This window comes from Mastomys coucha, unplaced genomic scaffold (assembly GCF_008632895.1).
Source record: "Mastomys coucha isolate ucsf_1 unplaced genomic scaffold, UCSF_Mcou_1 pScaffold11, whole genome shotgun sequence".
In the NCBI taxonomy this organism is placed as follows: domain Eukaryota; kingdom Metazoa; phylum Chordata; class Mammalia; order Rodentia; family Muridae; genus Mastomys; species Mastomys coucha.
In genome coordinates this window covers 24199410-24215879 of record NW_022196893.1, presented here as the reverse complement: position 1 = coordinate 24215879, position 16470 = coordinate 24199410, and the positions used below count along the sequence as shown (strand labels likewise).

The following is a 16470-nucleotide window of genomic DNA, read 5'->3' as shown; positions in this document are numbered from 1 at the left end:
CTTCCCCAACTCCTCCCCTCTCTACCCCTCCCCCCTCTTTTTTACTTTGGGAGAAGTATCTGTTCTTTGCAACCTAGTAAGAAACCTGGTGAACTAGAATGCTAGTAACATGCTTTAACCATGAGCTGTTGCTAAGATGCAGGTAGACACTGAGAACACTGACAGCTGAGAGACAGATTTGACCATCTTTACTTTGCAGTGCTGTTTCCCTTTTCTTGGATCTGTTTTTGGAGGGAAGGGGAATGGGGCAGTGACGCTGGAGAAAGTAAGAGTACTTAGGGAGGGAAGGTCCCTACTTTGTGTCATTAAATGAAGCCTGTAACCCAAGAGCCACACCTGTACTCTGCTTATCAGACATACAGTGGCTTCTACTCACAGCTTTGTTAAGTGCTGTTTGGGCTGTGACTGTGCAGATTGGAAACAACAGCGATACATTATTTCTCACACGTTTTTGCTGTGTGCTCACATAGCCAGGCAGGTCTAGAGCTGCTTCTCATAATCTCATTCTTGGGACACTGATCCTTATGGTCTAGTCACATACCGAAGGCTCCATCCATCCCTGACGTCTGTTATCACATAGGACATAAGAATTTTCTGGTGAGGGAGGCATACAAAAATAGTCCAAATACTTAGCATAATCCTGATCCATAATATTAATAAAAGCTAATAATTAATATTATGAGCTTTTTGAGATACTGATTTCACTAAACAGTGTACTTTTGGCTTAGAGATCTTAAAGTATAAATATTCATTTCTATTGAAATTCTTCTCCCTGCATAGTTTTTGTTTGGAAAGTGTATCTTGCAGTGGCTGATAAAATTTTTTGTTTTCAGATTAGCTATTTTTTCTTTATTGTCCTTAATCTTTATTATGCATAGAATAACTTACATCCAGAGTTCCTCCTCTCACACATTAAAAAAACCATTTATATCTGTAATCTAGATTTACTTTTTGTCAGGGGAAGAGAGTGTGCTTTGTGGTCACTTAAAGAAATGGCGAGACAGTTTCAATGCCATGGGCATATGTAACTGCCTTCCCTCACTTTGAGTGTTCATGACATTAGAGATCTAGGGAAGGGGAAGATCTGATTTAGAGCTAGAAATTAAGTGGTCTAGACACAAAGTAGTTTCGGGTGAGTTGCCCAGGCAGATCGTAAATCCTGGTAACTTGGCAGCATTCTGAGAATAATCTTTAAAGTGCATGTATGAATTGTGGTCTGCATGGTCACAGGTGCCCAGGCTTAGGATTGTGTAATGTTGAGCCTTGTAACCCTGAACTCAGTCTTCCATATTCTTACAGTACATTCTCTCAAGAGTCAAGGAAATTGTCTGTTGTATACAGGTTTTAAAGAAGTCTTGTGGTTATTATGGACATTTTGAAACGAAGAACAAATACTTTTTTCAGTTTAATAAAGAAGACTGTTATATCCTACATGACTTGGTCCTGGAAATCTGACTGGAGCAGTGGGGGAATGAAGAAAGGACAGACAGACAGACACATGTATAGAAAAACTGGGGTGGTGGTGGGCACCTACCTTGGGTGTGGTACCTCAGCACAGAGGAAAGAGTTGTGGATGAGCAGTGTCTGTTGTGGAGAATTGACAGGTTGTAAACCTCAGAGAGGAGGAAAGGGGGGTTTTAGCACACACTGGCCAGTCTTCCTGAGCTACCCTGTCAGTAGTCACACTGTGGCCCGAGGAGGGCTTTATCATCCTCTGAGCTCATGGGGTAGGGGTGTGTGCATGTGTGTGCTCTGGTGACTGGAGGTTGGAGGACAGCCTGCAGCAGTCTGTTTTTTCCTTTAACTGGTTTCCAGAGAGTGTTCTCAGGTCATAATGAAGAGCTTCAAGCTGCTTTGCTACTCCCTAAATTAATGCCTTAAGAGAGAATTATGGCTTACATTACTCTTCTTGCTTTTGTAACAACTCCAAGCTTTTCAGTAGTTTATAAACTAACAATAAACAATAACAATTTCTTAAGCATTACAAGACATTATGTGGCTATGATTGTGTTGAGCATCTCATTGTGAAACCCAGGCTAAAGAAGTTCCCCTTACACTGAATGTGCTCAGTCTTGTGCAGAGGTTGGATGAGAGGGACAGGGATGTAAGTCAGGGGCAGAGCACTTGCCTACCATGCTCAAGGCACTTGCCTACCATGCTCAAGGCACTACCATGCTCAAGGGTCAGTCTCTAGCACGATGTTGCTTTGGCCAGAGTCGGTGAATAATATAATGCAGGTTCCTGTTAGAGGTAGGAAAGTCATTGGAAGTGAGTAGGATCACATAATTCACACATCTCAGAGTATGGGATAAATAATTATGAGCATTAAGACAGTTTACTAGGTGCTTCTGGTTAAGGAGGAAGCAGGGCTGGTTAATACAAGGTGCAGGTAGACGATGCGGCACTGCGGTCCTCAGAGGGCCCAGCTACAGGCAAGTCGGAGTGAGTCCTATGAGTTGGCATTCTCACACCACTGCTTCGTACCCATCTGAGCCTGTGAGTAAATGGCTCAGATTTAACGAGGTTTCCCTAGAAAGGCCTTGTCAAGGATAGAGGATATAGGAAAGAAGAGGAGCACTGTCAAGTCTCTGAGGGAGCCTGTGTGCGTGACCTAAGTGAGTGCCTGACAGGAGGAGAAAGATGGACTCCAGTGGAGGGGTTCAGTTTCAGAAGATGACCAGGTCCAGCCAGGATTTCCTATCTTAGCTCAGAGGAGAGGGTACAAGCGAGTGAGTGCTATTGGAGGATTGTGGAACCCACGTTGGGCAGGTATTCCACGTTGCAATATCAAAGATGATATTTTCTCATTCCCCACTGGACACATGTGATCTGGGCCTTTTACTCACTGGAGTTGGCCAGTGTATTTGATCATTGAGTTGATAATGTATTGAATAAACAGGAAGAGAAAGCAGAACTTGGTGTTGACTGGAGGAAGTTGGCCCAGAAGCTGACTGGGAGAGTACCCAGTAGGTCAGCTTGCCACAGAACTGCCATTCAGTGCTGCCTTCTGCTTGAATTGCTGCCTTGTGCCCGCTTATGTTATTTCTCCTTAGGTGTCTTAAAGTGTGTATCCTTGGGTTCAAAGGTCCAAGAAACAGGGCTTAAAAGTTGCCATGCTTTCAAAATAAGGGCAGTATATTCATTAAAACAGTGAGAATGCACCCAGATTTTGGATGAGGCAAGAAATCTCCCTACCTCTTGATAGAAGTGCCATAGAATTTATGGACATCCATATCTTTCTGAACTTTGATCCCCATTGTTTGGCACCAGCAAAATCCAGAGACCTTTGTGTATTTCAAAGTTTTATAAGATTAAAAGTCATTAGACTTTTGAGGGGATTAATGGGTACAACAATCCATATACCTATGCAGAGAAGACAAGCCAGTGGTAATACATTTGATGACCGGAGAGTTCTTGTCTCAGCCTCTGGAGTTACAGAATTAGAGGCTTTGTGTGTCCACCTCTGAGTCCCATATGGACTCTTGCTTGACACACTTGATACACAGTTTCTCATTTAGGTTTGTCCTTGGTTACTTCAGTTACTCTGCTGATGCTTGATTAATGAGATAGAGGATAGGGCCCTGTATCTGTATGTATCTTAGGACCAGACAGATGAAGCAAACAATGCACAGATGACTGTATAAAACAGTAAGTGAGAGAGCTACAACAGAAAATGGTACTGTTACACCCACCTTTATGAAGTAATTTTTATTGAAAAACTGAGATTTGTTTTCATTTCCATTGTTAGCTTGTTATCTCGTTTGACAGGAGAAATGGAATAATCTGGTTAGTTCCAGTCCCCTATGTCCACCCCTCCCACCTCCATCCCCATCTCTGGCCAAGAACAAAGGTACATGCTAGGTGTTGATTGTAAATAAACTGTTAGAATAACACTGATAATGTCTTTATCTGAAAAGTTTGTGAGGCTTATTAAATGGATCTTCAGGCATTTGAATTTGACACAAATTGAAATATATGTTATTAGTTAGAGTACCACTGAGCTTGGCTGCCTATAAAAAATGTAGTTTCTAATCAAGAAATGAGCATTATTATTAGGTACACATTTACTTTCCTGACTAACTTCTTTTTAAAATTAAGACATATAATTTTGTGGGCTTTGATGTATCTGTCAGGAAAACCTCGTGTGACAGTACAACTTCCTAGTGATCTTACCATTCCAGTGCTGTGGTTGTTTATGCAATAGCTACAGAATTCTGTAGGCTTTTTTTAAAAGGTCAACAGTCAGAGCCCGAGTCTTACTTCATTATTGTCTGGTGTGCCCCTTTCCTAGAGATGGTGATAGGACTTCAGGCTGAGGACTCCTGTCTTAGATCATAGATCGTAGAGGTTTGTGGGACATCAGGCCAAAGAGTTTTGCAAGTCTGACATTTTATAGATCTTTTGACATTAGAATAGTAACTTTTGATTGAATCCATGGAGGAAATAAAGCTCCATGGTGCTAGGATGATGTGTCCTAGGCCAGTGACTTGCCTGACTCTATCCATAGGGGCAGTCAGCCTCACATGGCTGCACTGGGAGGAAGTAACAGTGAAAACCATTTTTGCAACCTGAGCCACCTTTTCTCCGGCCTTAAGAAGAAAGCTGCAGCATCATCATCTCATCTCTGCGTTTGGAGATAACGAAGGAGGGATGGAGGAGTGAAGGGCTGTCAGCACGTGGTTTGTTTCCAGTTTGAAACACCATATGAGTAGTTTCAGTCAGTTAATTTGAATGTATTTAATGATTCTTTTCTCCCATTATACCTGCATCTGTGACATTTTATTTTTGTTGTAAACAGAAGATGTTGGCGAAATGAATTTTCTAAGATAGTATGCATAGTCTAAGAAGAAAAAGATAAGATGTATCAGTGTCTTCATTAGAGGGGAGGAGATCTGAATGTTTCCAGAGAGTGACCAGAAAACATTTCCACTCATAACACATTCTCACCTAGCGGTTTTATTTAAAATAATGTGCCCTAAATAGAGGAGACATCGAATTTCTAAAAATGCTTCAATTTTTTCTATAGCAATTGGATTTCCAATTTTGTTGCTGTAAAGCTGAACATGAAGTTATTGTGTTACTCGGTAAATTCCTTGGTAGTTCCTAATCAGAATGCTCACCCAGGACTCTTATTTCTTCTCACTGTCAGGTGTAAAGAGTTCTCTCTCTGTTACTGGAATCCCTATTGGATGCTGCCCTCTGATGTTTGTGGAATGAACTGCTTTTGGGAAGCGGCTTTTAGGTAGGCCCTTAATATTTAATTAGTAGATCAGAGTAGGTAAGAATAGATAGTAGATGATCAAACCTTTCATTGTATAAAGCAATCTTTTTCTGTATTTTAGTATCATATAATTAAGTTGATTTTCTGGTTGGGTTTTCTCTTCCTTTATCTCATCTTTTAGTTATTAATTTTAATAATATGTGTAAATGCTCTAAGTTTTTCCAAATGTTATTCAGATAAACTATAGATTTTGGAGGAATTTATGATTGAGCTTTACTGATAAATTGATACATAGGTATGTTCTAGTTTAATAAATATTCTGATTAAATGTACCTTGGGAGGAAAGGGTTTATTTGGTTTATACTTCCAGGTCACACAGTCCATTCCTGAAGGAAGTCAGGAGAGGAACTCAAGGCAGGAACCATGGAGGAGTGCTGCTTGCTGGTTTTCTTGCATGCTTAGCTCAGCTCCCCTTATAGAGCCAAGGTCTACGTACCTCTGGGTAGTACAAAAATTGTGGATACAGACTTCCTGCTATGCTATTTGACTGGAATGATTGCCTTCATTCTCAGCCCACAGGGAACAAGTTACATTCATTTAAGAAATGGTGTGTGTATTAAGATGGTCTATCCATGAAGTCATTCACCAACTGTTTCAATGAACAATGGTTCTGCTTGGAGGGTGGCACAGACATTAGGTGAGGGTAAGAATCTGGTTCATTGGCTGTGATGATTTTGGAAAGCATTCATCTCAGAGAAAGAGTAACTTATAAAGTCCTCTTCTTCAAAATTGATACAATAGTTATAAATATCAAGCAAAGCATTCAGTCTCACTCTTTTTTTTTAAGATTTATTTATTATTATAAATAAGTATACTGTAGTTGTCTTCAGATGTACCAGAAGAGGGTGTCAGATCTCATTACGGGTAGTTGTGAGCCACCATGTCGTTGCTGGGATTTGAACTCAGGACCTTTGGAAGAACAGTTGGTGCTCTTACCCGCTAAACCATCTCACCAGCCCCTCAGCCTCACTCTTACAAGCCAAATTAATTGTCTACATTTCTTTTGGCTGTATAAATACTTTTGAAATATGTAAGCTGTTCTGAAAACCATAGTATAGTGTAAAAACATCAAATAAACAATCCTACTAATAGAGAGGCTGAGATAAGAGAAGCAAGATTTCAAGACCATTATGTGGTACACAGTAAGACACTGTCACGAACAAACAAGCTGAAAGAGTATATGGATTGTACAATATTAGACCTATTTCTCCAATTACCAAATTAGACCACTGGATAACAGCCAACAAATTTCTAACTCATATTTTTGAATTTCAATTGATTAGGATATGTTGGTAATATTAATTTTCATATTAAGAGATATTAAGGAAAAATAATTGTTACTTCCTGTTATTTTTGTTGTTAGAGGTGGAATTATGTTTGTGTGGGTTTGTTGAAAGATTAATTTATTGCTTCTAGGGTGTAGTTTTGTTCCTTATGTTAGTGTTTCCATCTATTATCCTTTGTAGGGCTGGATTTGTGGAAAGATATTGTGTAAATTTAGTTTTGTCATGGAATATCTTGTTTTCTCCATCTATGGTAATTGAGAGTTTTGCTGGGTATAGTAGCCTGGGCTGGCATTTGTGTTCTTAGGGTCTGTATGACATCTGCCCAGGATCTTCTAGCTTTCATAGTCTCTGGTGAGAAGTCTGGTGTAATTCTGATAGGCCTGCCTTTATATGTTACATGACCTTTTCCCCTTGCTGCTTTTAAAATTCTTTCTTTGTTTAGTACATTTGGTGTTTTGATTATTATGTGACGGGAGGAATTTCTTTTCTGGTCCAGTCTATTTGGAGTTCTGTAGGCTTCTTGTATGTTCATGGGTATCTCTTCTTTAGGTTAGGAAAGTTTCTTCTATAATTTTGTTGAAGGTATTTACTGGCCCTTTAAGTTGGGAGTCTTCACTCTCTTCTATACCTATTATCCTTAGGTTTGGTCTTCTCATTGTGTCCTGGATTTCCTGGATGTTTTGTGTTAGGAGCTTTTTGCTTTTTGCATTTTCTTTGACTGTTGTGTCAATGTTTTCTATGGTGTCTTCTGCCCCTGAGATTCTCTCTTCTATCTCTTGTATTCTGTTGGTGATGCTTGCACCTATGACTCCTTATCTTTTTCCTAGGTTTTCTAACTCCAGGGTTGTCTCCCTTTGTGATTTCTTTATTGTTTCTAGTTTCATTTTTAGATCCTGAATGGTTTTGTTCATTACCTTCACCTGTTTGATTGTGTTTTTCTGTAGTTCTTTAAGGGATTTTTGTGTTTCCTCTTTAAGAGTTTCTGGCTGTTTACCTGTGTTCTCCTGTATTTCTTTGAGGGAGTTATTTATGTCCTTCTTAAAGTCCTCTATCATCATGAGAATTGATTTTAGATCTTAATCTTGCTTTTCTGGTGAAATGGTGTGTCCAGGACTTGCTATGGTAGGAGAATTGGGTTCTGATGATGTCAAGTAACCTTGGTTTCTGTTGCTTATGTTCTTATGCTTGCCTCCCACCATCTGGTTGTCTCTAGTGCTACCTGCCCTGGCTATATCTAACTGGAGCCTGTCCTTCCTGTGATCCTGGTTGTGTCAGAACTCCTCAGAGTCAAGCTGTCTGGGTGATCCTGTAATTCTGGGGTTCTGTGACCCTGGGCCCATTAGAGCACCTGGGAGTAGAGCTTCCTCTGGGTATTATGGGACTTGATGTGGAGTTTGTGCCCAAGGTCTGCTCAGGGTACCAGCAGGAGTGTAATCTTTTAAGTCACTGTGTGAGGAAGGCTGTATTGGATTGTATCCAATCCTGCTCTTTCCTTCAGGGAAGAATCAAGTTTTGATACCAGTAGGTAGGGCAGTCACTGTCCTGAGACAGTGGTGGTGGAGAACCTGAGAGTGGCCTGACATGTCCTTTGAGAGCAAAAAACGTTTGAGGCTCACTTCTTTATGGTGAATTTAAACTATGTTTGCCAGGACCATGTTGGTTACTACATCCAGTCCGGATGGTGGCACTCTATGTTTCAGAGCTTGCATGGTAATGTTTGCAATAGTGAACTTAGGTGACTGTAGAGAAAGACAAGACCTGGCATTTTGTGATGTCAGGAATTGATGAGAGGAAACTAGCATGGTTGAAAGTCGCCGAGCGCGGTTGAAGGTCATGTGCTCTAGAGGAAGGACAAATGTGTGATGGTGTGCTATGGATGTGATGTGGAGCTTGCACACATGGTCAGCACACTGCCCACCTCTCACAGTTCCTATAGAGAGGACATGGAAGATCTTTAGCTATTTAGATCTACTTAGTTTTATATGCATGGATGTTTTGCCTGAATGCATCACATGCTTGCAGAGCTCACAGAGGCCAGAATATCAGATCCCTTGGACCTAGAGGTATGGTTGGTTGTGAGCTGCTATGTGGATGCTGGGAACTGAACCTGGGTCCCAGCAGTAAGTCTTCCTAACCTGAGCCTTTCCCCAATCCACAGGCTATTTTGAAATACGTAATACTTTTGTACTGTGCCGTGAACCCTGAATTCTTTGTACCTTTTGGTCCTCCCCTCTGCCACCTTTCTGGTCACCACTTTGTCATTCTGCCTTATACATGGGCTGCAGTTGTTGATTTTTTTTTTTTGTTTGTTTTTTGTTTTTTTTGTCTCTTTTTTTCTCAATTAAAAAAAATACTTGTATCATTTCCTCCCCTGTCTTGCCCCTCCCAACCCTGGTTCTCAAATATAAGGACTTTTTCTTTAATTCTTATTGTTTTACATTCTGCAGAGTCCATTTAGTAGCTTATATGCACATGTTTTTTAAACTAACCACCAGAATAACCAATTAGAGGGCTCCTCCCTAGGGAAGACTCAGTTCTTCCCCTTTCAACAGTTATGCATCGTCTGTAATTCAAGCTGCATTCTTAGTGTTTATAATGGTACACATAGTCTCAGATTCTCAGTTATACAGCCTATAAGCCAGTGGGAAGGGTTAGTTGATATCAGATCTCCGTGTGTGTGTGTGTGTGTGTGTGTGTGTGTGTGTGTGTGTGTGCGCGCGTGCGTGTGTTTCACAGGTGCTTACAGAGGCTAGAAGAGGGTGTGGGATCCCTTAGAAGTGGAGTTATAGGTGATGTTGAACTCTCTAATATGCATGATGAGAACAGCACTCTGGTCATCTGGGAGAGCGAGCAACTGCTCTTAAGAGCCATCTCTCCAGCTCTTAAACTCAGTTCCTTTTGTAGAACTAAATCTCCCTCACATTCAGGGACCCTATAGCAAATAGGCAGTGTAAAATACAGAAGCTGTGTGTTTCTCACCCTGTTTTAATTGTGTGCCTGTGGGATGTGTGTGGTCTGTGATTGTGCATGCAGGTGATCTATGCTCTGGTGTAGAGGTCAGAGGGTGATCTCGGGTGTTGCTCCTCACTCCCACTTCATTTGAAGCAAGCTCTCGGCCTCCACAGTAGAAGGTTAAGGCTCTCTCTTTCCACAGTGGGTTCCAGGGATGGAACATGGGTTGTCAGGTTTGCCTTCAAGCATTTTACCCACTGAGCCATTCCGCTGGCCTCATCATTTGTGATGTGATATCTATTTTGTGTTGCGGAATTACCTTAGTATAGATTTGCCTGAGTCCTCATGAGTAGATGGTGTTGCTTTATGCTTTTAGTCATGCTGTCACTAGGGGTCAGCTGGTGTCTTCTATAAGCTTAATGTTGAGGTGCCTCTCTGTTGGTTAAGTTTTATCACATGATTATGTCTGCTCTGTAACTGTCTCCATGTCTTCTTTGAAATATGTGGGAAACATTCTTTTCCTTTATTTTGTTTTTTGACAGAGAATTGACTGTGAGGATTCTCTCATGCTGTATTTATTAGTTGAAGATTTTGAAGTTTTCCTTTATGTAACCACACTCATGTTTTTAACTCTGTTCTGCTGTTCATTGGTGTCATACTTTTTGGGTTTTGTTGGTGACACTGGAGACTGAACCGGAGCAAGCTGGGCATGAGCTTTATGGCTGAGGTGCATCCCAGCCCTCCCTTTTTTATGTGTGCCTTGAGTTTCTCAGGTAGGAGGTCGTTGGAAATGAGAGTGAGTTTACACGTGCCCTTCAGACACTGCTGGGGTGAGCAGACATGGCTCCTTGCACTGCTTAAGCCCCTTAGAGGGCTTCTGCCCTGAGGTAGGGATGGGAAGGAACTGCCTATGTGAGTCCTCCTCACACTGTCAGAGGCTCCCCTGTCTTAGTGTCAATCTGGGTTACAATCCATCCTTGTGGGAAGTCAGGATGACCTAAACCTGTTATACCCACACTCAACAACAGAGGGCAGTGAATTAATTTGTGTGTACTAGTGCTGGGCTTGACTTCAGTTTGTTACTGAGCCCAGGACTCTCTGACTTGTTGATACCCATAGTTAGGGTGGTCTTCTCAGATCAATAAACCTAGTTAAGAAAGTGTCTCACGGTGTCTGCCCACAGGCCAGCCTCACCTCAGTGCATGTCCACAGGACAACCTGACCTAGACGGTTGTTCCTACTGAGGCCGCCTTCCCAGTTTACTGTGCATTATGTCAGGTTGACAATCAAAACCAATCATTACTACTTCAGTCAGTAGCTTAGGACACAGGAAGTTGGAGAGCCTCCTACAAGGACTTGAGGGATGGCTGGGTAGGAAACCTGCCAAGGGAGCTGGGTTCCTGTTGTCTACAGCAAAGATCAACACCTTTGTAGTCCAGGGCTCCTCTCTTTGTGAGTGGTTTGTGGGATCTTGCTGGACCCCAGGACTGTGTACCCAGCTCCCACTTCCCGCCATGCTGTGAGGTGTCCTTGTACCCACGGGCAGCCAGTGCTGTGCCTCCACTTACATTATGCTTTACTGGGTTAGGAGAGCCTGCTGGTAGTCTTTAAATTATCTAGAGATTTCCTCTTGCTATATGGAAAATGGATTTTATTTTAAAATTCTTTTTTTGGGTAGCATTTATCTCTGCAGGGATTTGAATTAAGATAAAGCACATTTTAAGAGCATTATGAAGATCCTGCCATTCATTTGGGCCAGAATTACCAGCGTGGCTGCTTCCCTCTGAATGCTTAGAAAACTCCAGCTATCAATTCCTGCGGTGTAGAAGCTTTACAGCGGATTCTTTTAATTCTTCTGCAGTTGTTTCTGTTCTTGATTCTGAGAGACTTCAGTGCATGTTTCATCCTGTCAGCTTGCATGCTGGAGTCTGCACGATGCTGCCAGAGAGTGTGACGCCCACAGCTGAGCGTCTTGTGTGGGGACTGAGTGAACTGGTTTGGTTTTGCTTTGTTGTCTTTGAGACAAGAGCTTGTTCATCACAGATCACAGATCTCAAACTTGCTAGCTAGCTAAGAATGGCCTCCTCACTGTCTGTTTCTGCTTCCCGACTCCAGTGCTGCAGGCATGACTGTGCAGGCATGACGGCTCCTGGAGTCTGCTTTTGGGCAGATTTCTTTTTCTTTCCTTGAAGAACCTTTTTCTTTTCTCCTAAGGTGTATATTGTTTCTTAACATTTTCTGCAGGGTTCTGTGCAGAGCAACGTGTGACTGTTACATGTCAGTTAATAGTTGCTCCTGACTCCTGGCTTTGGGATGGACTCTATGTATGGACCGGTTAAGCAACTGAACATATTGGAGATTTTCAAATTATGAATTTTTTTTTCCTGAGAGTTGTTTTGGAGCCGAGACGGGATCTTCTTTCCTTTGCCTTCCAAGTGCTGAAACTATAGGCTTACAGTACCTCGCCTGGTGTGATGTTTTAATTTTTATTTTTTTATGTAGACTTATTTTATGTGTTTGAGTGTTTTGCCTGCATATATGTGTATGCACCAAATGTGTGGTCTGGTGCCTGCATCCTGGGCACTGGAGGAGTTACAGATGATTGTGAGCCACCTTGTGGACAGTGACAGTGGAGGCCATGGAGGAAAGCAGACAGAAGCCTTGGCTAGCCGGTTAAACAATGCTAAAGGAAAGTCTTATCGTGGTTGGTGGCACATGCCTCTCCTCCTCAGTACTGCAGTGAGCAGGGACTGGGAGTGCCAGCTCCAGCATCCTCTCCTCTTCAGTACTGCAGTGGGCAGGGAGTGGGAGTGCCAGCTCTAGCATCCTCTCCTCCTTAGTACTGCAGAGGGCAAGGGGTGGGGATGGACAGTTCCAGCATGCACTGGTCCTGCAAGAACGACATGTGTGTTCAGCCACTGAGAAGTAGTCAACAGATGATGACAGTCTGTAGAATTACGAGCCTCTATCAATTGCCTTCTCTGTGGCTGGCTTCTACCATTCTGAGATGAACTAAATTCATGTTTCCTTGTCACAACATAAGTCGTACCCATGCGGTTTCCATGTTGGGAAGTGAAGGACTTAGCAGATATGAGGGCAAGGGATTAAAGGAGCAGTGGGGAGAAGGCTCCACTTCTGTCCAGTGCTTTTACTAGAACAGTGTGTGGAGCCCATACCAGGGGAAGGGTCCCCCAGCCGGAATCCGTTGCTCTATTAGACAGAAGTTCCTGCCTAGGCAGGACGGGGCACTGAGGGGCCCCTTTCCTTCCCAAAAGACACTGATGCGTAAGGGCCTGTCAGAAATGTTTATCCATCTTGGTATTTGGTGAGTACAGCTGAGTGGTGCCACTGAACAGAGTTACATGAACACATTTCTTGTAATTGGCATGGCTTAAGATGAAATATTGAAATATTTATGGATGAAATCGTAGATTACATGCTTTATAGGGTCCGATTGCAGGTTGAAGAAGGCATGTGGAGGGGTTTTAAATGGAATTAGAAGTTTTAATTAAAAAGAAAAAAAATTGGGGGTTGTGGAGGCTTGCTTCGAGGAGTGCCAGCTGTGGAGACCTGGAGAAAGGGGACAGCCATGCGTGGTGATTGGGCTAGCCCTGGACTGTTCTGTAGCTTGATGTTTCTTTTGCATTTTAAAAGAGAAGTTGTAAACTTCTGCATTTAAACACAATCAGATGCCATTTAGAGGTAAGTACAAGCTGACCTGTCGGGAATGCTCCTCTTTGTTGTTAGGTACACTCTGAAGACAAGGCCCGAGGAGAAAATGCACCTTGCTGTCGTTGCCTGTGGTGAGAGACTGGAAGAAACTGTGACTATGTTGAAGTCAGCTCTGATCTTCAGCATCAAGCCACTGCACGTCCACATTTTTGCTGAAGACCAACTGCACAATAGCTTTAAAGACAGAGTAAGTACTTGGCACTCAGTGAACACTACACAGAGCTGACTGACCATTAGTCTGCTCGGCTAGAACTGTCCTTCAGCAATGCTCTCTCTAGAGCTTGTTTTCTGGGAGTCCAGGGACAGTGTACTGGAAGACTGGTTTGTGAACAGGAGCAGGCCACCTACGTCCTGCCAAGAATGAAGAGTTTATTTACTTCCTCTGTCCAGAGCGTTTGGACTGAGAAGTAAGATAGAAATAGGCGGAAAGTGCCGCGTCATGGGTTTTCATCTGTAAAGAGCCATTTTCATGACAGGACTCAGCCGTTCAGCTCCAGCCATCACAACCATATTGTCTCCAGTATGAGGAGAAGAAAGAGTGGAGAAGGGACACACTTCTTTTCTTCAGGGCCTGTTGTTGCAACATACCGTGACAGTCTTCCACTTTTATTTTATTTTTCATTTTTTTTCTAGAAAAGGTTTCTCTGTGTAGCCCTGTTTGTCTTGGAACTCACTCTGTAGACCAGGCTGGCCTCTAACTCAAAAATCCACCTGCCTCTGCCTCCCAGGTGCAGGGATTAAAGGCGTGTGCCACCACTGCCCTGCTAACAAAAGCATTTTTAAACTAGGTGGGAAGATGCTTGTGCTTTGAAGAGTACCTGACCACAGCTGTGACTGAGGAGACACTTCATCTGCCTGCTGCAGATGAAGCTAGCCCTCACCTCCCCTAGTCATTTCTGTGCGCTCTGGGTAATTTGAACCAGAAACTCTAAAGCCTAGTCATGTCGGCAAGTGCTCCTCAATCCATTTCATCACCAGCTGAGGCAGGAGCTTCAGGTTGAGGCTTGCCTCTGGAGGCGCATTCCTCAGTTTACACAGCTGAAGTAGCATAAACCCTTTGGGAAGCAACAATGATAAATTATGTTTAACTGAATCTGGACCAAGGCAGTGTTTTGAAGTGAGTTTGGAATGCTAAGGAGTAGTATTCATTGTAGATTTTCTTTTAAATTGAGTCCTTAATAGTTTTTAAAAATTGGTACTGGATATGTATTTATAAGAATAGTGTATTAGGAATACCAGTATATGTTTAAACTTTACATAAGTGGACTCAACTGGTGCTATATTACTTTGGCACTTAATATAAATATTTTATCATATATACTATGGTTATAAGCTAATTTTCCTGAATTTAATCTGCTTATGAGAAAATCATATGGGTGAGATTAAGGGAGATCAAATTTGGGCTGCTGGGCCTAGCAGGAAGCACCTGTATGTGCTCAGCCTTCTGTTTTAAGATGAGATTTCTGGGGTAGCCGGGAAGTGACTGGATAGGCTGAACACTGAGCAAGTGTCCCGTTTCCCCATCTACTGAGCGCTGTGCTGGGCTCTGAACTCACACTCTCGTTCTTAGTTTCCTGGACTGATCAAATCTCAGTGGCCTGAACACTGACTTAAACAAGCCACTGTGCCATAGATCCTGATGGAACAGTGCTTGTAGTTTATCATTATGATTCTTAGATTGGAAATAAAAATGAAGAAAGTGATGGAAAAGAATCTTCCAACTGTGTAACATAAATGTGGTTTTAAGTTTCAGCATTTTTGTTTTGTAGCTATTGGTTTATGATGTTATAGAGAAGGTTGAAGATAAAACAAATCTAAATTGGCTTATGTTTTTAACGTTAATTCCTTCTTATGCTTTTAGCTTGACAGCTGGTCCTTTCTACCGAGGTTTAACTATAGCCTGTACCCCATCACCTTCCCCAGCGACAGTGCCGTGGAGTGGAAGAAGCTCTTTAAGCCCTGTGCTTCCCAGAGGCTGTTCTTGCCGGTGAGTCGTTGTCCTTCTCAGTGTTTCGCTTCTTTCTCTTTCTTAAATTTGAAACTTAATTTTACACAGAACATGTGTTAGTCAGGATTTCTATTGCTGTAAAGAGACAACATTAGCATAGTAGTTCTTACAGTGATAAACATTTAACTGGGGCTGGCTCATAGGTTTAGTGCATTATCATCATGGTGGGAAGCATGGTGGCATACAGACAGACGCTGGAGAGGTAGATGAGAATTCTGTACCTAGATCCACAGGCGGCAGGACTGAATAGCCATTGGGTTTGCCTTGAGCACTGGGAACCCTAAAGCCTCCCCCATCCACACGCCTACTCCAGCAAGGCCACACCTCCTAATAGTGTGACTCCCTGGTGACCAAGCACTCAAGTCTATGAGCCTGTGGGAGCCACTCCTGTTTAAACCACCACAGAAGAGTTTCTGAATAATTACATATAAGCCTCATTAAGTAAACAGACACATGTCAAACACGAGAAAAAACATTTCCGTAGAACAAGTCCGAGTGGTAATAAAGACTGAAAAGTCAGGGGCTCTGGATTAGAGCCATGGTGGAGCTGATCCTCGGCACTGAGAAACGTGAGCTGCTTTACCCGCGGGAAAGAGCAGTACTCAGATCTCAGGCTCTGCAGGCCCTGCTGCACACACAGCCAGAGAAGTCACATTGCTGCATCCCTGATGGCATTTCTGTCGTGGTCACCTTCCCTTTCCTAAGTGATGCCTGAATCCGCTATACAGCCGTAGGGCAGGAGAGAGCAGAGAGGAGCCATTTCTTACTATAGCTCTTTGGTGATGATCTTGGGTAACAAACCCCAATCTAAAGATACCGAAAGTTTGAGTTGATTTGATGTAAAATTTAAAACCCACAGTTGTTATTCTAAGTCCCGGCATTTAAAATTCTTGTGGTATACTCAATTTAAAAATGTATTTGTTTATGGCGATGCAAATGCTCAAGGTAGAGAAGCATACGTTCTGCTAGGTATGGTGGTGCACATCTTTAATCCCAGCACAGAGGCAGGCAGGCTCTTTGGGAGTTAAGGACAGCCTGGTCTACATAGAGAGATACAGGACAGCCTGGTCTACATAGAGAGATACAGGACAGCCAGGGCTACATAGAGAGATACAGGACAGCCAGGGCTACATAGAGAGCTATAGGACAGCCAGGGCTACATAGAGAGATACAGGACAGCCTGGTCTACATAGAGAGATACAGGACAGCCA

The 16470-nt window shown here is 42.6% G+C and overlaps 1 protein-coding gene across 4 annotated transcripts in view; it reads left to right on the top strand.

Annotated features, from left to right (window-relative positions):
• The window catches only part of Gxylt1 (glucoside xylosyltransferase 1), a 38553-nt gene that overhangs the window by 2339 nt on the left and 19744 nt on the right, over positions 1-16470 (top strand). For 2 of the 4 annotated variants that reach the window (XM_031353330.1, XM_031353344.1), the window contains exons 2-4: positions 5150-5242; positions 13267-13438; positions 15113-15238. In XM_031353330.1, the coding sequence (XP_031209190.1) occupies positions 5150-5242; positions 13267-13438; positions 15113-15238 (391 nt within the window). Of the gene's footprint in view, positions 1-4659; positions 4680-5149; positions 5243-13266; positions 13439-15112; positions 15239-16470 lie in introns of those variants that run through there. The other 2 variants (XM_031353350.1, XM_031353338.1) reach the window with 2 other exon arrangements.